Source organism: Mesoplodon bidens (genome assembly GCF_964165515.1).
Source record: "Mesoplodon bidens genome assembly, chromosome: 7".
Lineage (NCBI taxonomy): Eukaryota > Metazoa > Chordata > Mammalia > Artiodactyla > Ziphiidae > Mesoplodon > Mesoplodon bidens.
The window spans coordinates 56,567,447-56,593,311 of NC_138164.1; the positions used below are offsets into that span (position 1 = coordinate 56,567,447).

Sequence of the window (25,865 nt, forward strand, 5' to 3'; positions counted from 1 at the left end):
AGAGTAATTAGCTTTGTTTAGCTTTGTGAAGGATGTGTCTAGCTACAAGTGTTTGTTTGTAGTAACAGCTAAAGAATAACCAAGATTGCTTAACTCTTTCAGGCCTGTTTATGCTGTTTCCCCAGCCTGTTCATTGTTGCTTATTTTCCTTGTTTATCAGAAAAATCTCATTTCTATTTTTGCTGCAACATGTGCCCCTTTTCTGTTATAAATCCTAAGTATTCTACCCGCTGGAGGGAGATCTGGGCTTTTTGCTTTGAAACTTTATATCCTCTCTCAGCCAGATGATACAGGGTGCTAACTGTTATGGTCAGAAAGCTCTTTGGTGGGGCTGGCGATTAGAATGTCATCCACATATTGAAGTATAGTTCGCTGTTCAACTCAAGATCACTAAGATCTTTAGCTAAAACCTTTACTAAAAGGGTGGGGCAGTTTTTAAGTCCCTGGGGCAGAACCTTCCAGTACAATAATTTTTTCTAGAGCTGTAGGGATCCTGCCATTCAAATACAAAAATCTATTGAGATACTGGGGCTAAGGACACACAAAAGAAGGCATCTTTTAAGTCTAACACTGAATACCAGATCCTCTCAGGGTTTGGGATAGAGAGTAATGTGTACAGGTTGGGCACCAGGAGTGAATTTCCTCCGTAGCTTCATTTACTGCTTGGAGGTCCTGAACTAGCTGGTATTTCCCATTTGGATTTTTTTACCGGAAGAATAGGAGTGTTGTAAGGGGACTGACAGGATCTAAGAAGCCCTTGTTTGAGTAGCTTTCTGTTATAGGCTTAATGCCTACTAGGGCTTCTTTGCTTTAAGGGGTATTGCTTTTTACTTGGGTGATTGTAGTTGGGTCACAGCTTGACTATGACTGGTGGTGCCCTCCTGGCTCTGCCAACAGTATGGGCTCTGTTGTGGGCCCATACTGAGGGGTTAATCCCCTCAAGGTGAATTGGGCCATTATTATTGTCAGAGGGTGGTAGCGCTAGGGCTACAGAATGGAAGGTGGTCTCAGGTATTTCAATGATAAGGTTTTTTTGTCTCTGAGATAAATTGTAGTTCCCAATATATATAGTAAGTCTCTTTCTATTAGAGGAATTGGGCATTCCGGGATATATAAGAAAGACTGAGATGACGTTTTTCCTTCCAAAGCGCACTGAAAGGGCTCTATAAAATTGCACTCCTGTGGCTTCCCTTCCACTCCCATGATCTTACATTTATCTTTGGTCATTTTGCCTTGTCGAGTGTTCAAGACCAAGAAGGTGGCCCCTGTGTCAACTAAAACGTCAACCTTTTTACCCTCTATGGTCAGGGTCAGCTGAGGCTCCTCAGGGGTAATTTCCAGGGTGCTCTGAGGAGCACCTAGGCCCCTTCAGTTCTCTTCTTCTTTTATGTGCGCAACCAGTGAGGTTGGGCCAGGACACAATGGTCCACCTAGTTTCCTTCCGAGGCATTTGGGGCATTCTCCCTTCCAATGACCCTCCTCCATGCAGTTTGCACACTGATTGGTTTTAAGCCCTTCTCTCCACTGTGGGCGTGGTCTTTGAAATGCAGGGCGACTCATCAATGTCACAGGGTCCCTTGGGGGGCCGTCATTCCTGGGAGGTCGATTGACCCTGAATCGCTAAAGCCAGAATACTGGCAGTTCATTCTGCTTCTTTATCTTCCTTTGCACTCACCTCCAGATCCCTCCCGGTTGTTGAACACCCGAAGTGCTGATTCCACCACCTGGGAAGTGGGCATGGTGGGCCCTCTCCCCAACTTTTGTAATTTTCTCTCAGTGTCTGGGGCGCTCTGGGACTTAAGAGTGGCCTTCCCTTCCAATGGCTTCAGATTATATTTGCATACACTTGGAGACACTCCCTTAGGCACTCAAGGAAGGCTGAGGGATTTTCCTCCGGTCCCTGGATGACTCCCTGTACCCTACTTCAGTTTATGGGTTTCTTCCCCGCTGACTAAGCCCTTAAGAATCAAATCCCTGAAATGTGTGAGGTTCTGCCAACTGTTTTCCTCTTGATGATCCCACCCAGGGTCCGTGTCAGGGATGGCTGGGGCTCCAAGCTGTTATACAGTGTGCCCTGCATAATTTTGATTGGTCTTATCCACTTTCTCCCTTGCATTAGTTATAATCAGTGCCTTTTCTTCCCCAGAGAATAAGATATTTTAGGAGGGTTTGGACATCCACCCAAGTGGGGAAATGAGAGTGGAATATTCCCCAGACTAAATTAAGGACTCCCTTGGGGGTCTTCCCATAAACCCTGGGATTGATCCTTCTAGTTGTATAGATCTGAGAAAGAGAGAGGTACATACATGGTGGTCAGCAACCCCCTCTCCATTGGGGACCTCCCAAAGGGGGAGTACCTTATTGATTCAGAGTTCTGGTACTGAACTCTGTGGACGTGCATTGGACTAGATCCCAGGGGAGGAAAACTGAGAGAGAATGAGATTTGAACTAGCCTTGCATTTTTTATGGAGGCCCTTGTTTTGGCTAAGTGCCATGAAACATTGTACATGGGGATCTCATCTCATTTTTTTTAAATGCTGGCAATAGAGGTCCAATTGAAAAATAGTATTATAATTTAGCGAGCCATTAGTTGGCCAACTTTCTCCATCTGCCAGTTTATATTGGGGCTACATGGTGTTGCAAAAGAAAATAAGCTGTCTCTTTGGTAGTGGGCAGTACTCGAAGAATTTCCCGTTAAGGAGAATGCACCCTAGCAGCAATTTCACTAGGACAGAGGCTTGGTTACCCATAGTGGGGAGTCCTTATTTCTGGTCTGTTTCCAGCTTCCCAGTGGCCTCTTCCTAGGGTTGGTAGCAACACAGATCCCAGAGGATCTGGCCCACACCAAGTTGTCTAGGCACTCTAACTGAAATCTGAACCAATCTTCACAGGGGCTGGAAGGGGAGATGCTGTCTAAGAGGGCCCTAGTTATAAAGTCCCCTCTAAGTTAGCAAGTAGATGTTTCCAGGCCTACTGTGGGACTGTAGGAGATACCCAATGTAGGTGAGTGCTTTCAGCGAGCAGTCCTCAGAGATAGGGTAAAGGAGGAATGGGAAATAAGCGTTCTCTAATCAGATAAATTGCTCGGAGAGCCTCTCTGGCAGTCAAGGAGGCTTGTTCAAAAAGGGCTTGACCCTGCTTGATTACAGGCAATCAGGCAGGGAGGCCGAATGCCCATTTGGAATGTGTCCAGTTGTCTTTACTCTCAGCTGCAAGGACTCAAGGACTTTGGATGATTTGGGTGTCCTCTTCTTCCTTCTCTGGCTAGACGGTGATTTTCCGGAAATCTGGCAAAAATAAGATTTTTAAAGGGTTTGTGTCTCAGAGGAAGGATCCCCTAGGGATCTGTGATAGAGGGTAATGGGGAGAGACCTACCCAACAGAGCCATATACCCTGCCCCAGGATGGCAAGTTAGGGCAAGACGAACCAATACAGAAGATGTGCTTTTGGATTTTTGACTATATCCTAGAGTCGGGAGAGCTGCAGGGGTCAGGGCTGTGAGTGTTTTACAGTGTGCCAACTTACATGGATATCTGCTTCCAGCTGGCAGGATACCTAGTGCTCATCTGCCCTGGTCCATGACCGACTTATCCTTTCACAGGAGTCTTCCAGTGGAGAGCACCCTAGTGGCCTTTAAGTGCTCGACCCATGCCCACAGTTGTGGCAAGTATTTCCAAGAACATCAGGGCAAACAAGGCCACATAGAACAGAGATTGAAGTTTCACCCTTATCAAGAACAGAGACTAGGGCTTACGTTGCACACACAAAACAAAGATGTTCTTACCATGTGGTGGCCTGGAGGGCTTCCCGTCCAGTCCATTCAGGCAACCAATTGTCCAATCTCGCCTCCCCCGTTATCAGAGCATTGGCTCAATTTAGACAACCAACTGTCCAGTCCAGTCTTCTCGGCAGAGGTCTGGCTCCAAGCAGGTGGCCAGGATCCTTTCCCTTAATTAGCCAACCCCTACAACCACCATTGGCCTTATCGACTGAAGTGGGGTCAGCGCCCCCTGTGTTGGGCATCACCTGGACACTACACCAATCTGTAGCAAGTATCCTTGGAGATGTGCCGGGGTGGGGGGTCTTAACCTGGGGAGCACCCCACTTGATTCTTAGCTGCTTTTTGATCTCACGCTTAATTTAGTAGCCTTCACTGGCTCAGGGATCCAGAATTGGAGCAAACTGCTCAGTTATTTAACTTGCCTTGTTGGCGAGTAAGCCCTGAGTTACCAGATGGAATGGGCCCCCCATTGGACGCCAAAATTTGTTACCGAATTAAGTCGTATGGACCCTGCTCCAGCCCTAGCCCAGTGGAGGCTCTCAGCCTTGGCGAGGGAGGTTTTTTTTTCTGTTTGGGTTCAAGGAGGCGAATAACAAAACCCAAGCTGTGATTGACCCAGCACAGTCTTTATTCAGTGGCCAGAGAATGGAGAAGTGGGAACTAAGTTCACAGATCAAATTCTCACCCAGCTGGTGAGAGGGGTTTAACTTTAAAGAGTAAAGACAACCGGAGGAGGAGTGAGACGAGCTATGTGGAGGCATATGCAGTAGTCTACGGGGAGGGGCAGGGCTTTTTCTGAGGGACTGGGGTGCCACCCCCTTTTTATCCTTTTTTGGTCCTTAATGTCAGGTCCTGGCCACCAATAGGTGCATCGTTTAATATGCTAATGTAGTAAGTTGAGACTCAGGGTGTGTTGGAGGTCAGATTCATTGCCCTATTGGTCCCAGCTGGTTCCATCTGTTTTTTTTTTTTTTTTCTTTTGTGTGTGTAGAGCTTCCTTTTCTTATCTCTGAACGCTTCAAGTTAAAAATATATATGCACTCCTGCTAACGGTGGGCGTTGGTGGGTTTTGAGCAAAGACCTGGAGCAGCTCTGGCAACAGAGGTACTCACCCCACCCCTACCCCTGCCCTAGCCAGCAGGTGGCTGCGACAGTCCATTCCCTTTCTCATTGTTCCATTGGGGCTGTGACACAAAGAGGGGAGTGGAGGAAGCAAGCCCCATCCCTCTTAGCTCAGCAGCTAATCCCCCCTCCCTAGCTCTGTCCCTGGGGGTTGGAGCCCTCATTCCAAATTGTGTACTAGAAGCGGCATCCTCACCCCTTCCACCTCAAGGAGGGGACTGCCAGGGCTTGCACCCTTGGCTGTAGCCAGGATAGAGGCAGATGGGCAGGAAAGGCCTGGTGACGTTAGCACTCCTGGGCCATCAGACTGGGAGTTTAAAGCATCCCTCCTTGTCTGATCTGTAGCTGGCCCCTCCCAGCCTCCAGGTCCACCGGAGGCTGAGCCTGCCTTCTAGTTTAGTACCTTTACCTCTGCCTAGTTTCTTTTAGGCACAGTCTGGCTTCATACATGCCTCTGGTGTGGAGCGGGTGCCGCTGGGCCTGAGAGCTGTCCTGCCCGGGGCAGGCAGGACCTGAGGTGCCCTGCTCACATGTGTCTGGTAGGACACATCCCTGCTCCTCGCCATCACTGTTATTGGGACCACTGTGCTCCTGTTGGCCCCCAAGAACAAGAACATAAGGAAGAGACGTCCTATAACCTTACAGCACCCTGAAGCCAAGTTCCTGCTGGCCCTGACTGAGAAAGAGGTGATGGGTCAGCCCTCCCCCTCTGCTGTCAGGGGCAGGATGGGTGGGTGATGTGAGGGGAAGACAAAGCGGTGGGGGATGTGTTGGTTGGGGAGGCCAGGGCAGTGGGATGGGCATTCCATGGCCTCTAGTTTGCTCCCCACTGCCACTGTCTGTGTATGTGTGCTGGGAGCTCCTTTCCCAGGCATCTGAGCTGCCCAGCAAAGCTTCCAGAAAGCTGACAGAGCCTGCCTCTGTTTTCTGTTTTATTAGCAAATCAGCTACAACACTCGAAGGTTCCACTTCGGACTGCCCTCGCCGGACCATGCCTTAGGGCTTCCCGTAGGTGAGTGGGGTTTGGTGTTGTCACCAGGACCTGGGCCTTGCGGGCACTCTGCTCCTATCAGAAACTCGGCTGAGGTGTAGAGGTTGCCCTGCTACCTTTCCTGAGCCACATACGCTCAAAGAGGTAGGGAGATAGGCTTAGGGACAGTCCATTCCCTTTCTCATTGTTCCATTGGGGCTGACACAAAAGCAATATCTTAATGAGCATTGAAAAGAACTGAGTCTAGAGTCAGAAGGTCTAAGATCCCATTGCCAGCTCCTTGCTGGGCAATCTTAAGCAAGTCCCTCAACCTCTCTGAGACTCTGTCTATGACATGGGGTTTCCCAGGCCTGTCTGCTACTTGCATTGTTGTGAGAATTAAGTGACTGATGGATGTGAAAATTCAGAAACTGTAAAGTGCTGTGCACTTAGGACGGATGGGAGGAATTGATGTTCCCCTACTGTCACGAGAAAGGCCCAGAAGGTTTGGAGGGGCAGGAGGGGGTTGGTGCCCTTCCCCTCCAGTACGTGGATTCTCAGCAGGGTCCTCAGACGCATGCACGAAAGGAGGGACCCGTTGTGGATATGAGCCCTAGCAGTCCTAGAGTTCCGAGTTATCGCATTTCTAATCTGTACCGCCACCAGGTGGCTGCGTCAGTCTTCGCGCTCTGCTAGGCCCACAGCCTGAAACTCTGTGTTGCTAGTGCTGTTGCCTTCCTGGTGGAGGTCCTCATCCATAGCCTGCTTGTCCTGGGTGCATGGGACAAAAGCTTGACGCCACCTCTTCAGGTGATGAAATTACCCACTAGGCAGCCAGCCTGGCCCCTGAGCCTCCTTGCTGCTTCCTCTCTCCCTCTTCATCCGTGAGAGCTGGGTGTCAGCCTGCCTTGAGCCCTCTGCCTGGCTGGTGAGACCAGCCCTATTGGCAAGAAGGCTGAAGAATAAAACCTCTGAGAAATAGAATTTCTTAGAAACTGTCATGACCCACTCTCTCCTCAGCCCTGGTGTGGGCAGTGCACAGTTAGTGCACAAGGTAATTTAGAGGCTTCAGGGAGAGTCTGCTGTGAAGGCTTGGAGATTGCTCATGCTTGCCAGCTCTGCTGAAATGAAGCTGGTTAGAGATGCAGTCTGCGGGACCAGCCGGGCAGCCCCGTTTTCTCTGAGGTTGCTGCCAGGCCAGGCCCAGGTTGGCTGCATCTGAAAGAGTCTGTCTAAGGTTTCCAGTATCAGATGAGTTCTCAGCAGGAAGCTGCCACTGGTGTTTATTCCTGGGTATCCCTGGTTCCCAGCCAGGGCATAGCCAGAGTCATTGAGCCTGTCCTTTCTTTTTTTTAATTTTATGGAAGTACAGTTGATTTACAATGTTGTGTTAATTTATGCTCTACAGCAAAGTGACACAGTTATACATATATATATTCTTTTTCATATTCTTTCCCATTATGTCTTATCACAGTATATTCAATATAGTTCCCTGTGCTATACAGTAGGACCTTGTTGTTTATCCATCCTCAGCCTGTCCTTTCTTAACCCAGAGCATTTGCACCTCAGGCTTCAGGGCCCTTCAAAGACTGGGTTTGGCCCCTGCAGTGCCCCCTCCTCCTTTTCCTCCTTCCCTCCCTCCTGCCCTTCTCCTCCTCCTCCTCCCTGGGTCTCTGCTTCTGTCTGCATATGTTCTCTCTCTGTCCTGTGCACACACAGCTTCTACCCCCTCAGATACTCTGGCTCAGAACTTCCTCTTGCCTTTGTCTCTTGGCATCTCTTGATAGCAGCTTCTGCCCTCACCACTAATTGCCTTAGTCACTGAAGTCTCCCATGTTGGATGCAGCAGAAATCTGAGTGGCTTAGCCCATCATGTGACACTGGATCACGTAGTCATGATCCATAGGTCTCTGGCCACCCTGGTCTGTTCCTGTCTACCCTGGGGGGACAGAATTACATGGTTCAAAGTTTCCCTGCCGCCCTTCAGCAGAGCCATGGGCCAGGGAGACACAGTGCTGCTGCTGGAACTCACGGTCCATGGCTGTCTAAATCCTGGAGCCCTGCATACCTGTGAGCCCAGGCCTGCTCCATGCCAGGGAACAGGATACAGATGAGGGAGCTGTGATTCATTCATAGACCCCAGTGATACATACAGTTTAGGAAGAAATGACTTTATGAAGGCAACATATTTTGCTTTAAAAAAGAAACACTTTTCTGTAATTTTTTTTTTTTTTTTTGGCGGCACTCGGGCCTCTCACTGTTGTGGCCTCTCCCGTTGCAGAGCACAGGCTCTGGACGCGCAGGCTCAGCGGCCACGGCTCACGGGCCCAGCCGCTCCGCGGCATGTGGGATCCTCCCGGACCGGGGCATGAACCCGTGTCCCTTGCATCAGCAGGCGGACTCCCATCCACTGCGCCACCAGGGAAGCCCACTTTTCTTTAATTTTTAGTACTCAGCCTCCAACTTTAATTAGCTCTTCCTGTCCCACAGAGCACTTCGGCATGGTAAGCCTGCACTGACAGTAGGCTTCCTGTGTGTGAAGCTCACAGCTACGCTGTGATGGAGTCAGAGCAGGTATGGGGTGAAGTGACTTGTCCAGGCTTGCACATGGAGTGATAAGGGCAGGCCTAGGATCTAGGCATCCTGGACTTGGGCTCCTTCCCTCCTTGGCCCTCCTCTCATGCACCCTGTTGTGCTATGCACCCCCTCCGCCACCAAAGCTCAGTCCTTGAGAGAAATCTTTGGTCCTGTTTAGGCTGGGCCCTGCTCAGTCTTAACATCTGGTACCTTTTCTGTAGGTAACTATGTTAATCTCTTGGCCAAAATTGATAGTGTGTTGGTGGTCAGGGCTTACACGCCTGTGTCCAGTGATGAGGATCTAGGCTTTGTGGACTTAATTATCAAGGTAAATGATGCCTGCCATGTCCAGCTGCCTCACCACTACAAGCTTGTTCAGGGTGGTGGGCAGAGAAGGGGCACGTGCCCTGGACAGGGCTTCCCAGCGGTGTCATTTAACAGTGAAGCTGTTGACCTAGTGAAGTCTTCAGGTGTTGCTTTAGAGCAACCGTGAGTGCAGAGGATTTGCTCCTCATGGTTTCTGGTAGCAAATGTATTCTTGAGCTGTGTGTGGCTGTGGCCTCGGGGCTGAAGGTGTGAAAACCATGCTGCCTTATTTTTCAGATCTACTTCAAAAATGTACACCCTAATCATCCAAAAGGGGGGAAGATGACTCAGTACTTGGAGAACATGAAAACTGGGGACACCATCCTTTTTCAAGGGCCATCCGGGCGCCTGTTCTATCATGGGTCAGGTACTGGGGGGTTCACACTGGGCCTCCAGCTAGGAGGAAGAAGATGCCTATGGTTGTTCCATTGTTCTAGAAAGCTCCTCAGATTTGAGTCACATGGACTTGTCCTTGAAGTCTTCATACATTCATTCACACACCCACTTCATGAGATTATAAGCTTCATGAAGGTAAGGGAGTGATTTGGTGTTTCCTCATCACTGTATCTCCAGCACAATGCCTGATGCACGAAAGGCACTTGCTGTTGCTGAAAAATGGAGGATGGGTGGATGGATGGATGGAATGCACACTCATCCATTTGCTCACACACTCATCACTTACTCATTCGCTGCTGTGGGTGAGAGTGCTGTGTGACACTCCATGTTAACTTCAGCCTGCCTTTCTCCTTCCTCAGAAGAAGAGGTGCAGTTATTCCCCCAAGGATGCCCAGGGTCTACTCCCACTTTGGGCCCCGGTGGACCAGGGCTGGCTAAGGAGGCCACCCTGGCTTTCTCCTCTGGTTTAAAATGGCATAGCCACTCCCTTAGGTGGACTTGCTTCTGGGAGGCCCAAGGAACTCAGTGATGTTTTGCAGGCTCTCAGTCAAGAGCTGTAGACATCAGAAGTATCCTCTGTGTTTTCAGGGAAGTTTGCGTTCAAACCATACAAAACGAGTGAGCTTGAAAATAAACTGGTCCATCACCTGGGAATGATTGCTGGGGGCACAGGCAAGAGGCTACTGGGGGCTTCATCCACAGGGTGAGCCCTGAGGCCTTTCTGACTTTGGAGTCATTTGGTCCTAGAAGGGGTGATGTGAGAGGTTCCTTCCCTGGCTCTTTGAGATGAGGATGCAGGGTCAATGACAGGTCTCGACACTGACCCTGGACGCCCTGCTCCCCTTAACCAACATGGTGGCTGCCCCACGAGCCCCTGGAGCCTCTAAGGTGAGGCTGAGGGCCAGGCTGGGCAGGCCCACACGGGCCCCCAAGGGCTCCTGGATCCTGTTCAAGCCTGATGCTCCCCATCCCTTGAAAATGAATGCCTGAAAGATGAGAACAAACGTGTAAGGAGAACTGCAACATGCCAGGCACTATAACGGGCATTCTTTAAACTGTCACATTTACTTGTCATTAAATCTGTTTTACAAATGAGGACACTGAAGAGCTCAGACAGGTGTCTGACTCACCTTAGTCAGACAGTTAGGGAGCTAGACGTGAAATGCAGTCGTTTCAAAGCCAGTGCTGCCATGTGAAAATGAGAAGTGCTTTTGATGGATTGTTGCATTAGAAGGGAAAACCAAAATGAAGGGTGGTTCTGCACTTTGAGTTCTGGGGACAGAAGTGAGAGAAGTAATTGGGGCCAAGGAAACTTGCGAAGCTGCTGTAGACCAGGGACTGTGAGCACCAGTGGGGGAGGGAAACCCGGCCTGCCTGCCAGCTGTGTTCCAGGGGTTACACCCATGCTGCAGCTCATCCGCTGCATCACCAAGAAGCCCAGTGACAAGACCAGGATGTCCCTCGTCTGTGCCAACCAGGTCAGTTCTGCTGAGTCAGCCTTGAGCGAGGAAGGAATGTTCCACTGTTTGCTGAGCTGGCCTCTGCATTCTTTTCCTCCCCACTCACCATAGTCATGCTGCTCGGGCGCCTGCAGCTATGGGAGGGCTCACTGGGCTCAAGTAGGGCTGCTGGCAGCCATAGAAGCTGAGTCCAGGCCTGTTTTTCCATTTGTTTTTGTTTTTTAACTCTGTCTCCCCAAACAACCATAAGCACTAAGCTTTCCTTCTTTCTTTAATTCTATGCTTTTCCCAATGTAAAATCATAGATGCCTTGCCCTTAGTGGAAATTTCAGAAAATATGGAAGTATATAAATAATTTACTTCTTCTTTTGTTTGCTCTATACATGCTATATATTCACAATTATATATATATATAGTTTTTCATTTTTAGTTTTTTTACGCAACATTACCACACAGGCATTTTCTTATTAAAACTCTTCATAAATATTTTCATCAGTCTATATCAAGTCGCACCATCATTACTAAATCTCCTCCATTCAGGTTGTTTTCAGTTTTCACAGTTATAAATGATACAATGATGAATAATTGTGCCTAGGCTTAGATTATTTTGTTAAACAGAATCCCAGAAGTAGAATTGTTGGGACAAGGATCGTGATGAGTTTTATGGTCCAGGTCTTGCGTGCAGCATCTCTGAGCCTGCAACAGATCTTTTGGCTTTGTGCACTTTCCCCAGCGGAGGCTACAACCTCTATCTCCCTCTGCTGTAGCTCTCCAGTGCCATAGATTATATATATCATGTCATATATCACTGCCTTAGCCCCTCGCATTCCCTGCAGGAGATCCTGGGCCAGTCCGGTTTGCCTTGCCTGGCGCTCAGAGTGGATGCAGGAGCTGGGCTGGGACCCCCAGTGTTCAGACACAGCCTTCCAGCTGGAGGGCAGTCACCCAACGCCTCCCTCCACAAGAGGGCGTTTGTTGTGTTGGAGCCTCAGCAGAACTCTTTGGCCCAGAGTCTGCAGGGAGCACTCAAGCTAGAGTGGGGTGGCTGGGGCAGGAACGTGCTGCCCTGTGTGCTGAGTCTGGGGAACAAGCAGGATGCCCTGGAGGGGTGAGGCTCATGTTGCTTCTTTTCTAGACAGAGGAGGAGATCTTGGTGAGAAAGGAGCTTGAGGAAGTTGCCAGAACTCACCCAAAGCAGTTCAACCTGTGGTACACCCTGGACAAGCCTCCTGTTGGTAAGGTCCCTGTTGTCCCCACCGTGGGTCAGCTCCAACCCTTGACCCAGTCAGGGGCCAGTCCCTGGGTTGGTTGGTTCTGGGCTGGTTGGCTGAGGCCTTTGACTATGTCTCTACTTGGGAAATGCAGGAATTTGAGGGAGAGAGGATTTGGGATGACCTGCTTATAAGGGCAGTAAAGGGTAGGTGTCTGATATCTCAGCGGCACTCCACGCACTACTATGAACGTCAGGGGGGACCCTGAGGCCCCGGGCCACCCTGAACACCCACTCCACACGGCATTAGAGCCATCTGATGCCACAGAGCCATCACTCACACTGCCTCCCGTACGGCCACTGACCCTTTCACCCCGCACCTCACCTGGGACAGCGGTCCTCATAAGCTGAGCCCCAGCCAGCCCCGGCCGCCACTGCGCACGCTGCCCCCCACAGAGCCCTCACGCTGGCAGGCTGCCTCTCTCACCCAGCGCTGAGCTGGGTCTGCCTCGTCATGCAGCTCACTGCCCAGCAGAGGGCGCCACCCAAACGAGCCAGTCCCCAAACAACCACAGCGCCCTCTGCCCGGGACAGCTCCTGCTCACGGCCTCGATTCACACTGCACCCGGGTGCATCTGTCTCACGGTGGCGTTCACCCGCGCCAGTGCTTACAGCAGGCAGACACCAGCCAGGGACTCAGAGCCCCAGCAGTGAGCCTGGGGTCTGGGGTAAATACTGAAAAGGGCTCCCTGGGCCCCCCACGTCCTCTACTCCCAGCTTTCTGCGGAGAGCAGTAGTGCAGATGTCTAAGCCTTGGCGAGTAGCCTTGTGTCCCTCTCCCCGGCTTGAGGGAGGGCGGGCGGGCAGGGGGCCTGGGGTCAGGGACGCAACCTGGCCACCGCAACAGCTTTTTTCTGCTTAATCTCAGGCTGGAAGTACAGTCAGGCTTCATTACTGAGGACACGATCAAGGAGCATCTCCCTCCTCCTGGGAGGTTCTCATTCATCCTGGTGTGTGGCCCACCACCCCTGATCCAGAGAGCCACACACCCTAACTTGGAGAAACTGGGTTACACCGAGGACATGATTTTCACCTACTAATGCCTCCCTTCCTCTTAGCAAATTTGCCTGGTCCCGTTCATGTTTCACAGTGAGCTCAGCTTCACCATGTTGTACTGGGAAGTGTTCAAAAGCCCCTCGTAATGCATCTTTGTGTATACTGGCGCTCCTTCCTCTCTTCTGGTGTGGGGCTAAGAAAAAGGCTCAAGAGACTCAAGATAAAGTAGCTTCTGAGGCCTCCTTGCTTGAAGAAATTCCATTTCAGTATCTTTTCCCATAGTTTAGTGAAATAAAATTCAGTGCAAAGCAGATAGCCATTGAGTGTGGCTCTGTGGGGGACCTGCTAAACAGGTAGAAGGCCTTGGCCTGCCCCACATGTGAATTGGCATTTTGTGTCCTTGGGGGGTCACAATGGTCAAAAATACTGGGGCAGAACTCCAGGAGAATCCAAGGCGGGTCGTGTCAACTCCCAATTTCTCTTTAACCCCTTTCTAGAGTGTTGTTTTTAAGGTCACACCTATCAGAGGGCACAGGCACCCTCCATGTGCACTCTTTCTTCTCTTGTAGGAGACCCTTGAAATGGAAATGGTGTTAAAAATACATATCAGGGCAATTGTCAAGGTGGGCTCCAAGAATCCTGGACTCCCTGCACTTTACACCACAAATGGAGGTAAGGGGTGCTTCTTTGTTAAGGATCCTCTAAATGCCAGGCCCAATTCTGGTGTGATCATGTAGGGGTGGTTAGTACAGAAGCTTCTGAAGTTGCAAACAAAATTAGGTTCCTGAGGCTATTCCTTAAATCGTTCATACTTACTGCAAAGGGTATAAGTGTTCACTGTCACCATCTGTTGTTTGTGGTCAGGATGACATGCTGTTGCTTTGTTATCTGTGACTGGATAAAACCACTTCTGCTCTTGAAGTATAGTTGATTTATAATGTCTCAGGTGTACAGCAAAGTGATTCAGTTGTGTGTGTGTGTGTGTGTATTCTTTGTCAGATTCTATTTTGTCAGATTCTTTTCCATTATAGGTTTTTACATATTGCATATAGCTCCCTATGCTATGCAGTAGATCTTTGCTATTTTATATACAGTGGTGTGAATCTGTTAATCCCAAATTCCAAATTTATCCCTTCCCTCCCTTTCCCCTTTGGTAACCATAAGTTTGCTTTCTATGTCTGTGAGTCTATTTCTGTTTTGTGAATAAGTTCATTTATATCATTTTTCTAGAATGCACATATAAGTGATATCATATAATATTTCTCTTACTTCATTTAGTATGTTGCTGCAAATGGCATTATTTCATCATGTTTTATGGCTAAGTAATATTCCATTCATCTGTTGATGGACATTTAGATTGCTTCCATGTTTGCCTTGTATAAATAGTGCTATGAACACTGGGGTGCATGTATCCTTTTGCATTAGAGTTTTCTCCAATATATGACCTGGAGTGGGATTGCGGGAATATATGGCAACCTTATTTTTAGTTTCTTGAGGAACCTCCATACACTTCTCCATAGTGGCTGCAGCAATTTACATTCCGAGCAACAGTGTAGGAGGGTTCCTTTTTCTCTACACCCTCTCCAGCATTTATTATTTGTAGATTTTTTTGATGATGGCCATTCTGCCCAGTGTGAGGTGGTACCCCTTTGTGGTTTTGATTTGCATTTATCTAATAATTAGTGATGTTGAGCTTCTTTTCATGGGCCTGTTGGCCTTTTATATGTCTTCTTTGGGGAAATGTCTATTTAGGTCTTCTGCCCATTTTTTTTTATTTTAATTTTTTCGATATTGAGCTGTATGAGCTGCTTGTATATTTTGGAAATTAAGTCCTGTCAGTTGCATCATTTGCAAATATTTTCTCCCATTCTGTAGGTTGTCTTTTTATTTTGTTTATGGTTTCCTTTGCTGTGCAAAAGCTTTCAGGTTTAATTAGATCCCATTTGTTTATTTTTGCTTTTGTTCCCATTACTCTAGGAGATGGATCCAAAAAAATATTGTTGCGATCTATGTCAAAGACTGTCCTGCCTATGTTTTCCTCTAGGAGTTTTATAGTATCTGGCCTTACATTTAGGTCTTTAATCCGTTTTGAGTTTATTTTTGTATATAGTGTTAGAGAATATTCTAATTTCATTCTTTTACATGTCGGTGTCCAGTTTTTGCAGCACCATTTATTGAAGAGACTGTCTTTTCTTCATTGTCTATTCTTGCCTCCTTTGTCGTAGATTAATTGACCATAAACATGTGGGTTTATTTATGGGCTTTCTATCCTGTTCCATTGATCTATGTATCACTTTTTTTGCCAGTATCAAATTGTTTTGATTACTGTAGCTTTGTAGTATGGTCCGAAGTCAAGGAGTGTGATTCCTCCAGCTGCATTCTTCTTTTTCAAGATTGTTTTGGCTATTCAGGTTCTTTTGTATTTCCGTATGAATTAAAAAATTTTTGTTCTAGTTCTGTGAAAAATGCCATCAGTAATCTGATAGGGATTGCACTGAATCTATAGATTGCCTTAGGTAGTATGGTCCTTTAAAGAATAGTGATTCTTCCAGTCCAAAAACACGGTATGTCTTTCCATCTATGTCATCCTCAATTTCTCCCATCAGCCTCCTATCAGTTTTCACAGTACAGGTCTTTTGCTTCCTTAGCTGGGCTTACTCCTGGTTATTTTATTCATTTTGTTGCAATGGTGAATGGGATTATTTCCTTAATTTCTCTTTCTGATATTTCATTGTTAATGTATAGAAATGCAACAGATTTCTGTGTATTAATTTCATATCCTGCAACTTTACTGAATTCATTGATGAATTCTAGTAGTTTTCTGGTGACACCTTTAGTATTTTCTATGTATAGTATCATGTCATCCGCAAACAGTGACAGTTTTACTTCTTCCTTTCCAATTTGGATTCCTTTTATTTCCTTTTCTTCTCTGATTGCTGTGGCTGGGACTTCCAAAACTATGTTGAGTAAAAGAGGTGAGAGTGGACATCCTGGTCTTGTTCCTGATCTTAGAGGGAATGATTTTAGCTTTTCACTGTTGAGTATGTTAGCTGTGAGTTTGTCATATATGGCCTTTATTATGTTGAGGTATGTACCCTCTATGCCCAATTTCTGGAGAATTTTTATCATAAATGGATGTTGAATTTTATCAAAAGCTTTTTCTACATCTGTTGAGATGATTATATGGTTTTTATTCTTCAATTTGTGAATGTGGTGTATCACAATGATTGATTTGTGGATATTGAAAAGTCCTTGCAGCCCTCAGATAAATCCCCTTGATTATGGTATACAATCCTTTTAATGTATTGTTGGAGTAGGTTTGCTAGTATTTTGTTGAGGATTTTTGCATCTATGTTCATCAGCAATATTGGTTTATAATTTTTTTGGTGATATTTTTGTCTGGTTTTTGTATCAGGGTGATGGTGGCCTCATAGAATGAGTTCAGAAGTGCTCCTTTTTCTCCAATTTCTTGAAGAATAGTTTCAGAAGGATAGGTGTTATCTCTTCTCTAAATGTTTGATAGAATTCACCTGTGAAGCCTTCTGGTCCTGGACTTTGGTTTCTTGGGAGTTTTTTTTTTTTTTTTTTTTTTTTTTTTTTGCGGTAGGCGGGCCTCTCACTGTTGTGGCCTCTCCCCTTGCAGAGCACAGGCTCCGGACGCGCAGGCTCAGCAGCCATGGCTCACGGGCCCAGCTGCTCCGCGGCATGTGGGATCCTCCCAGACCGGGGCACGAACCCGTGTCCCCTGCATCGGCAGGCGGACTCTCAACCACTGCGCCACCAGGGAAGCCCTCTTGGGAGTTTTAAAATTACTGATTCTATTTCAGTACTGGTAATCAGCCTGTTCATATTTTCTATTTCTTCCTGGTTCAGTCTTGGGAGATTGTACCTTTCTAAGACTTTGTCCATTTCTTCTAGCTTGTCCATTTTATTGGCACATAATTGCTCGGAGTAATCTCTTATGATCCTTTGTATTTCTGTGGTGTCAGTTGTAACTTCTCCTTTTTCATATCTAATTTTATGAATTTGAGTCCTCTCCCTTTTTTTCTTGATGAGTCTGGCTAAAGGTTTATCAATTTTGTTTATCTTCTCAACAAAAGATCTTTGCTATTGTTTTGTCTCTATTTATTTCTGTGCTGATCTTTATGATTTCTTTCCTTCTACTAACTTTGGATTTTGTTTCTTCTTCTTTCTCTGATTGCTTTAGTTGTAATGTTAGGTTGTTTATCTGAGATTTTTCTTGTTTCCTGAGGTAAGCTTGTATCACTGTAAACTTCCCTCTTAGCACTGCTTTTGCTGCATCCCACTGGTTTTGGAATGTTGTGTTTTCATCTTCATTTGTCTCCAGGTAGTCTCTGATTTCTTCATTGATCCATTGGTTGTTTAGTAACAACCTCCACATGTTTGTTTTTTACAGGTTTTTTTTTTCTTGTAGTTGATTTCTAGTCTCATAGCCTTGTGGTTGGAAAAGATGCTTGATATGATTTTAATTTTCTTAGATTTACTGAGACTTGTGGCCCAGCACATGATCTGTCCTGGAGAATGTTCCATGTGCATTTGAAAAGAATGTGTATTCTGCTGCTTTTGGGTGGAATGCTCTATAAATATAAATTAAGTCCATTTGGTCTAATGTGTTATTTAAGGCCTGTGTTTCCTTATTGATTTTCTGTCTGGATGACCTGTCCATTGATGTAAGTGGCATGTTGAAGTCCACTATTATTCTTGTTACTATCAATTTCTTTTATGTTAGCATTTGCTTTATACATTGAGGTGCTCCTATGTTGGGTGCAGATATACTTACAATTGTTATATCTGCTTCTTGGATTGATCTCTTGATCATTATGTAGTGTCCTTGTCTCTTTTAACAGTCTTTAAAGTCTATTTTGGCTGATCTAAAATACTGCTACTCCAGGCTTCTTTTGATTTCCATTTGCATGGAATACCTTTTTCCCTCCACTCCCTTTCAGCCTGTATGTGTCTCTGGATCTGAAATGAGCCTCTTGTAGGCAGCAAATGTGTGGATCTTGTTTTTGTGTCCATTCAGTCACTCTGTGTCTTTTTAGGAGCATTTAATCTATTTACATTTAAGGTAATTATCGGTATGAATGTTCTTATTGCCATTTTGTTAATTGTTTTGGACTTATTTTTGTAGGTCTTTTTTCCCCTTCTTTTGCTCTCGTGTGACTTGATGACTATCTTTAGTGTTATGTTTGGATTCCTTTTTCTATTTTGTGTGTATTTCTATTATAGATTTTTGGTTTGCAGTTACCTTGAGGTTTTTGTATAGTAGTCTATATGTATACATAATTAAGTTGCTGATCTCTTACTTTCAAATGCATTTTAAATATGCTTCAATTGTACTCTCCCCACCCTCACAATTACTCTTTTTGATATCGTATTTTACATCTCATTGTTTTGTTTATCCCTTTCTTATTGTGGATACAGATGGTTTTACCACTTTTGTTTCTTAACCTCCCTGCTAGCTTTGTGTGTGACTGATTTCCTACCTTTACTGTATGTTTTTTACCGGTGAGCTGTTTCATTACATAATTTTCATGTTTCCTGTAGTGGCCTTTTCTTTTTTCCCTAGAGAAGTTCCTTTAACATTTGTTGTAAAGCTAGTTTGGTGGTGCTAAATTCTTTTAGCTTTTGCTTGTCTATAGTTTTCGATTTCTCCTTCAAATCTGAATGAGAGCCTTGGTGGGTAAAGTATTCTTGGTTGTTTTTCCCTTTCAACACTTTAAATGTATTTTGCCACTCCCTTCTGACCTGCAGAGTTTCTGCTGAAAATTAGCTGATAGTTTTATGGGCATTCCTTCATATGTTATTTGTTGCTTTTCCCTTGGTGCTTTTAGTATTCTCTCTAGCTTTAATTTTTGTCATTTTGCTTTGTGTCTTGGTGTGTTTCTCTTTGGGTTAATCCTGTATGGGACTCTGCACTTCCTGGACTTGGGTGACCGTTTCCTTTCCCAGGTTAGGGAGGTTTTCAGCTATTATCTCTTCAAATATTTTCTCGAACCCTTTCTCTCGTCTCCTTTTGGGACCCCTATAATGCAAATATTAGTGCACGTGATGTCCCAGCAGTGCACATCCTCTCCTCACTTCTTTTCATTCTTTTTCCTGTTCAGCAGTGATTTCCTCTACAGCCTCATTTTGTCTATGTTGCTATTTGTATTTTTATGTATGTGGTTAGTTATATTTCTCAACCTTGGAGAAGTGGCCCTCTGTAGGAGGCATCCTGTGCGTCCCAGCAGTGCACATCCCTCTTGTCACCCAAGCCATATGCTCTAGGGTTCCCCCTAAGAGAGCTGTATGGGTCCTTCTGTTGTGGCAGACTGACCATCTAGGCAGTCTGGGAGGCTTGGTTGAGCCCTAGTCTGGTTGGTTGTGAAACGCTAGGGGCCTCTGGGGCTAGTGCTGGCTCACTGGTGGGTGGAGTCAGAGTCCCAAAGACTCTGGGGCTGCTGCCCACCCACTGGCAGGTGAAGCCAGATCCTGGGGTTAGTGCCAGATACTGGCAGGCAGAGCTGTTTCCTGGGGTCTAGCTGCAGCACCCAGGGACCCCAGAGCTCACTTGTGGAAGGGGCACCAGTTCCTGACACAGCTGAATACGGGGTCCTGTGTGTCCTGAAGGTTGCATTGGCCTGCTAGTGGGCAGGGCCAGGGCCCAGCTGGTCCCAGGGTAGGGTCTGGCCTGCGTTGGGGAACCAGTTTTCTTGCTTCAGGTGTCTGCTGCCTGGTGGTTGAGGCTGGTCTAGAGGTTTGTGCAGGCTTCCTGGTAGGAGGGGCCAGTGCCTGTCCACTGGTGAGTGGAGCTGTGTCTTGGCCCTGGGCAGGACTGTGTCTAGCAGTAGTGAGCCCAGAGGCAGCTGTGGGCTCTTTAGTCTGTAGGCAGCCTATCTGCTGATGGGTGAGGCTGTGTCCCCACCTAGTTAGTTTGGCCTGAGGCATCCCAGGCATTGTCACCAGTAGGCTGTTGGGCAGGGCCTGTCTTGGAGCTAATGAGCCAAGATGTCAGCTGCCAACATCAACCATGTTTCACTCTCCTGAATGCTCCCTAGTATGGCTGCCACCAGTGTCTCTGTCCCCAGGGTGAACCACCCCCACCCCCTAGGAGACCCTTCTAGACCAGCAGGTAGGTCTGGCCCAAGCTCTTATCAAATTACTTTTGCTGTGTGTCCCTGTGCATGTGAGATTTGGCGTGTGCCCTTTGAGTGGAGTCGCTGTTTCCCCCGGTCCTATGGTGCTCCTGCAATTAAGCCCCACTGGCCTTCAAAAACAATTGCTCTGGTGGGGCTCATCTTGCCAGTGCTGGACTCCTGGGCTTGGTAGCCTGATGGGCTCAGAGCTCTTGCTCCTGTGGGAGAATCTCTGTAATATAATTATTCTCCAGTTTGCAGGTTGCCCACCCCAGCAGGGGTGGGGGGGTGTAAATGGGAGTTGATTATGTTGCAAGCCCACCCTTCCTACCTGTTTTGTTGTGGTTCCTTCTTTATGTCTTTAGCTGTAGAAGATCCTTTCTGATAGGTTCCAGTCTTTTTCATTGATGGTTTTTCTGCAGATAGTTGTGATTTTGGTGTGCTCCCAAGAGGAGGTGAGCTCTGGGTCTTTTTACTCTGCCATCTTGGCTGCTCTCCCCCCGCTGCTCTTGATTTTATATAATTCTGATAATGAACCAGAAATCCTGTGGGGATTTTGTTCTCCAAGTTACAGATGTGGAAACTGAGGCTTAGAGATGAAATTATTGTCCCCAGGTCATTCAGCCATTAGGTGGCAGGGCTGGGCTTCAAACCTGAGTTTAACTCCAAGTTGTTCGCTTTTTGCAAAAACTGGCAGCGTAGAAGCACTGCTTGAACTTGGTGTCACAGGGTTTCTTACACACGTGTATGTGCGTTGGAGGGTGGGGCAAAGGGATACAGGAGAGAGAGAGGAACATGGCTTGAGAGCATTCTGTGAGGTACAGCTGTGTAGTGCCCATGGGGTGGCCTAACACAGGACATCTCTCAGATGGCCAGTGGGGACGGCGGGAGGCGGCATCAGCTTAGCCTTTGTCTGCCACCTGTTGAGCTCATCCTTAGTGAGTTCCCTACGCAGAGAAAGATACAATGCTGGGCACTGCACATCGAAGGTCCTACCCTCGTTTTTCTTAAACACCAATCACAACCATGCTTGTCCCCTGCTTTAAACCTCTCACTGCTTTCACTAGTCCGTGTCCGGACACCCTGTGTCTCCAGGATACATTTCAGGAGCCTGGCTTACAAAGCCTTTCTCAATCTGGCTCCAGCTGCCCTCACCAGATTCTTCCTTCCTTGGGCCTCCCCCTCTGACCCCATTCTCTGGCCCACTGGTTCTCAGCTAGAGGTGATTTTGTCGGGAGACATTTTTGGTTGTCCCAACTAGAGGGGTGCTATTGGCATCTAGAGGGAGAGGCCAAGGATGCTGCTAAACATCCAAGAGCACACAGGACAGCCCCCAGCACAATGACTTACCCAACCCCAAATGACAGCAATGCAGAGGTCAAGAAATTCTGCTCTCATCATCCTGGCTTCGGGTACTTCCTTGGATGTGCTGGGTTGTTTCAGGTCCCTCTGCCTGGAGTGCCTTTCCCCACTGGCATACTTGAGGAACCTGATTCATCTTTCAAAATTCAAGTAGCACCTCTCCTTGGATGCTTTTCAGTCCTTGTCCCCAGCCCTTCATTAAAAATGGCAATTTGCTCTTTGGGGCTGTAGACACTTCTATTGGAGCATCTGTATCGTTCAGCACACTCTTGTCTGAAACAGATCTGTACTCCCACAGTGGACCATCCCCACCCTCAGGCAAGGACCTTGACATTCATGCCTGTAGTCCCAGTGTTCCTTAGCCCAGAATGGAAGGTACTCAGCCTACACATATGAGGGAATGAGTGGATGGAGAACTTAGCATCATGGATCTCCTGGGCCATCAGAGGGCTAGGATTGGGTCTTACTTCTGTCTGTATGGGAACCCATCCATAGCAGGTGCTCAGTGAGTTTGTGTTGAGGATAGGTGTGGAAGGGGAGAAAGATGACACATTACTTCAAGGTGAGCCAGAAAGTGCTCGGGCTCAAGGTCAGCACCGTGGGACAGAGAGAGACCTCCAACCCTAACAAACACCAGTGAAGGCTTTCTGAAAGAGGCTGGGGCTGTTCTGGACCTCAGCAGGCAGGATTCAGCTTTGTGACAGGGACTAGGAGAAAAATACATTCCACAGGGAGGGAAAGGCAGGAGCACAGGCTAGAGCGTGGAAGGCTGAAGATTCAGCTCGGGCTTTTGAACGCTAATCTGTGGTAGTTGTGGAACTGAGTTCTTAGCAGGTAACAGGATGAAACAGTGCTTTGGGAAGGTCCCTCTGGGGATGGGGTGGAGAACACCTGGAGGGGGCTAACCGGAAAGGAAGGGTGAGGGACCAGGTAGGAGACCCACCGTGGAAATTAGACGAGAGATGAGGCCAGAGCTAGAGCCGCCACAGGGAGGAAGAAGGGCCATCGCTAAGGGGTTAGGCTGGTTGGGAGGGAATTGTGTGGCCGGTACGTGTGCAGGTACCTCTCCCTGAGGTAGGGCATACCTGAGATGTGTTGCGGTGGAAATGTTGACTTGGGTGCCTGAGGGCCTTCCTCGGGGGGCGGGGAGAGGGGGCTGCTGTTTGATCAGACTGTTGCCTCTCAGGCTGAGAAGGGAAAGGCTTCGAAGACGCCTCTGCTCAGATGCTGGGAGGCCCCGCAGCCCTGAGACACCACTGCAGACAAGGGTGGCTTGAGGACAGCGGGAAGGGAGTCCGTTACTCCTTCCCTGCTCTCACTGCAGCCAGATTCCTGGGAAAGGAAATACAGTACGCGTTTCTGTATGGAAGCAGCCCAGGAGGGGGCTTCCTGCCACTTCGCCCTGCTCAGAACATTCAGAATTATTTTTCCAGCAAAGCTTTTATGACTCACAGCCCTTCCCCTTGGGTGTAAGAGCCCCGAGCTGTCACCAGGGATGGCGTGAGTCATTGAGTCTGTGCTGGCGTCTCGTCGCCCTCCCCACAAAAGTGGTCTACAGTCCACGTATCAAAGTACAAAAGGTATAAAAGCTGTGACGAAGAGCACAGCACAGTTGAAAACATGTGGGCCACCTCCTGGACATCTGTTCCACAGCCCCGCTTTGTCCCGTCAGCACCCATGTTGGAGATGCCCTGCAGCCCAGCCTGGGCTCCACGGGTGGCCATGGGCCAGCTCCCCATCGAAGCAGACTCAGGCCGTCACACGTGCCTCTCCGGGCTGCCAGCGCTAAGACAGTCATCACCAGTCCTCAGAGTTGGGAGCGGCCAGGCGGGAGTCGGTCAGCAGCTGGTCCTGGCTGAGCATAGTCTGAAAGGACACGGCCGAAGGCACTGTTCAACAGCGTTTTGGTCAAGGCTGCCCTGCGGCCACTGTGTGGGAAGCAGTGGGGCACTGGGTGTGGCCCTGACTCCAGCGCCCTGTAAGTTCCTGGTGTCCCAGGCACCCCACGTGTTGGGTCAGAATAGACAACACCATCAACAATAAATTGCTCCTACCTTTAGAAGTAAAGTTGCTATTTCAAGGCCACCAAAGGCCTATAGAAGTGATAAGGGCAGGGCTGGGTGAATTCATTTCAGTGTGTGAGCCAAGAAAAAAACAAGTTGTAAACAGTGATCTTGTTTGGATTCGGGGAGACCCGCCCCCCCCGCCCCCTCCTTGACCGTCTTGCCTTTGGATCCAGCCTTCATAACCTGCCTCAGTAAATCAGCAAAGGCCTCAACGGGCTGGACGCTGTGGCCAGTGGGCTCAGTGCTGGGGCTGTCTAGGAGCTGTGAGGCCCTGGAAGGCACAGGGCCTCAACAATGTAAATCTTTTTTGTGATTGGCCTTTTACTGCCAGCTCCGGGCTGCCTAGCAGCCTTGCAAGGAGGATATTAGCCCTGCTTGACAGATAGGGAAGCCAGGGCTCGGAGAGCGAGTGACTTGCCCGAGGTCCCAGACAGGGACCAGGTCAGCCTCCCTCCAGAGTGCCTCCTCTCCCCTGGTCCAAGCTGCTTCATATGGTATGGCTTGTCCCCAATGGACATGCCAGGATGTGCTCACGTGCCTGTGGGGTCCATGAAGCCAGAGGCGCGATAGGAAATATGCGCCTCCTGGATGGAGAGGGCAGAGCAGTGGCCACCAAGCCAGGGGCGAGGCCTGGGCTTTGGGTTGACGAGGCAGGTGACCCAGAGCTGCTGAGCATCTTGGTTTCCTCACCAGCCTTGGGCCTGGGAAGAAGGCTTCTGGGCTGCTTTCCGTCTCGGCTGGTTCAGGCTCCAGCCCCAGCTCCATCTGCTGTCCGCCAGCAGAGGCCCTGATGCCACAGGCTCTGGAGTAGGCATGGGGGCTGCCCCAGCACCACCCCAAACTCCCGGGGCCTCCCCAGCACCTGTCCTACTGTGGAGAGAGGGTCAGAGTCCTACCGTGAGGCGGTGAATGTCTTGGGAGAGGAGCCCTATCTGCGTCAGGGTGCCTTCCGAAGGTGCCATCTGTAAAATGGGCAGCAGCCTGGTCAGCACATGTGGACTGAGCTCGTGATTCGCAGAGGTGGCATGCAAGTCCTATCCTGCTCAGGCATGCTCCGCAGGCGAGCAGGCAAGGAGTGAGCCAGGCCCTGAGGAGTGACCGGTGGAGCATATGCTGCTTCTGTCCCTGGGGAAAGGCAGAGCCTCCAGTGTCCCACACCATCACACACACACTCTTCTTTGTCCCCACCCTGGCACCAGCACTAAGGGGACACAGGAATAGGACACAGACGGGCCCTGTCAGAGCAGCCCTTTAGTACAGGTTCAGTGCTCCAGCTATTTCCAGGAACAGTGGCAGGGATGAAGGCCTTCAGGATGCTGAACACACTGAAAATTTCTGGCACCAGCAGGGCCCGACACTGATGCCCCAGTATAGGCATAGCTAGGCATCCTCAAGGAGCTGCCAGGGCGTCCTCACTCCTAGGAGCCTCCCTCCTCTCCTTCTCAGGCAAATGCTGGCCCGCTCCTTCTTCCCCAAACCTACTTGGACATTGTAGATTTGCCCTTCAAGGGCATCGAGTATAATCCATCATTTTATAGGTGGGAAAACTGAGGCCCACAAAGTGATACAGGCCTTGCTTGAGGCTGCACAGAGAACTAGTGACATAACAATTCCATGCAGGGTTTGAAAGCAGGCACATGCAGAGATTCTCCCACCAGGACACGATAAGAAACGGGACAAAGCCCGCCCTGACTGTGGCTCTAAACTGCAGTGCCCAGGTATCAGCCCCGGGGAGCACCTGTCATTCAGTGGTCCCGGCCCTGGGATCAAACAGCAGCCATGGCAGCTGGCAAGCCTGTGCCCTTATCTCTTGCTGGCTGGACTTCAGGGGAGGCCGGGAGGCAATGGCCTGAGACTGATGGTAGTTTAAGAAGCAAATCTTCACATCGCCTCCATCTGGGACAGAATCAGAGTGTTCAGATTGGGGTCATGAGGCCCTGCCCCATCCGCCAGACAGCTATGATGCTGCCGTCGTGCTTCTGCAGACGAGGCCCGGGACCCAGTAGAGCCAAAAGCTGCACTGGGACTAACTGGGATCTCATGAGCAGGAGCCCAGACCGGCAGGCGTGTCCCTCCCTCTGTCCTTGGCCAGGCCTGTCTGGAAGACCCATTATCAGTTAGTCAGCCTCTAAATCAGGAGGACAGGTCTGTGCCAGCTCCGCCAACACAGACCAGCCCCCACGGGGTTACAGGCCCAGCACACACGGTCAGTCACAGCGGAGTGGCACAACACATGAAAGAACAGAGGGCCTTTCCAGCAAGGCCGCCTGGTCTCCCCACGCCCCCTTCACTAGGTGGCCCATCCCGCTGGAATGGAAACCAACTTCGGGGTCTGCACGACAGACGTGACCTCCAGCCA

At 48.7% G+C, this 25,865-nt stretch overlaps 2 protein-coding genes across 6 annotated transcripts in view; one reads left to right on the top strand and one right to left on the bottom strand.

Annotated features, from left to right (window-relative positions):
* Window positions 1-2,306: 2,306 nt before the first annotated feature.
* Window positions 2,307-13,145, top strand: CYB5R2 (cytochrome b5 reductase 2; the record flags this gene model as incomplete). The annotated part of the gene is given in 12 exon segments (XM_081240686.1): window positions 2,307-2,377; window positions 3,603-3,825; window positions 5,250-5,303; window positions 5,448-5,591; window positions 5,844-5,916; window positions 8,673-8,779; window positions 9,055-9,184; window positions 9,802-9,885; window positions 10,606-10,691; window positions 11,809-11,908; window positions 12,812-12,819; window positions 12,825-13,145. Coding segments are annotated over 12 exon segments (1,239 nt in total). The 3' UTR covers window positions 12,984-13,145.
* A 9,731-nt stretch (window positions 13,146-22,876) lies between these two features.
* LOC308620440 (synaptotagmin-9) overlaps window positions 22,877-25,865 on the bottom strand; it is a 389,294-nt gene continuing 386,305 nt past the window's right edge. For all 5 annotated transcript variants that reach the window (XM_081239989.1, XM_081239994.1, XM_081239995.1 and 2 more), the window contains 2 exons: window positions 24,403-24,468; window positions 22,877-23,306 (listed from right to left, as the gene is read on the bottom strand). In XM_081239989.1, the coding sequence (XP_081096115.1) occupies window positions 23,238-23,306; window positions 24,403-24,468 (135 nt within the window). In that variant the 3' untranslated portion in view covers window positions 22,877-23,237. The remainder of the gene's footprint in view (window positions 23,307-24,402; window positions 24,469-25,865) is intronic.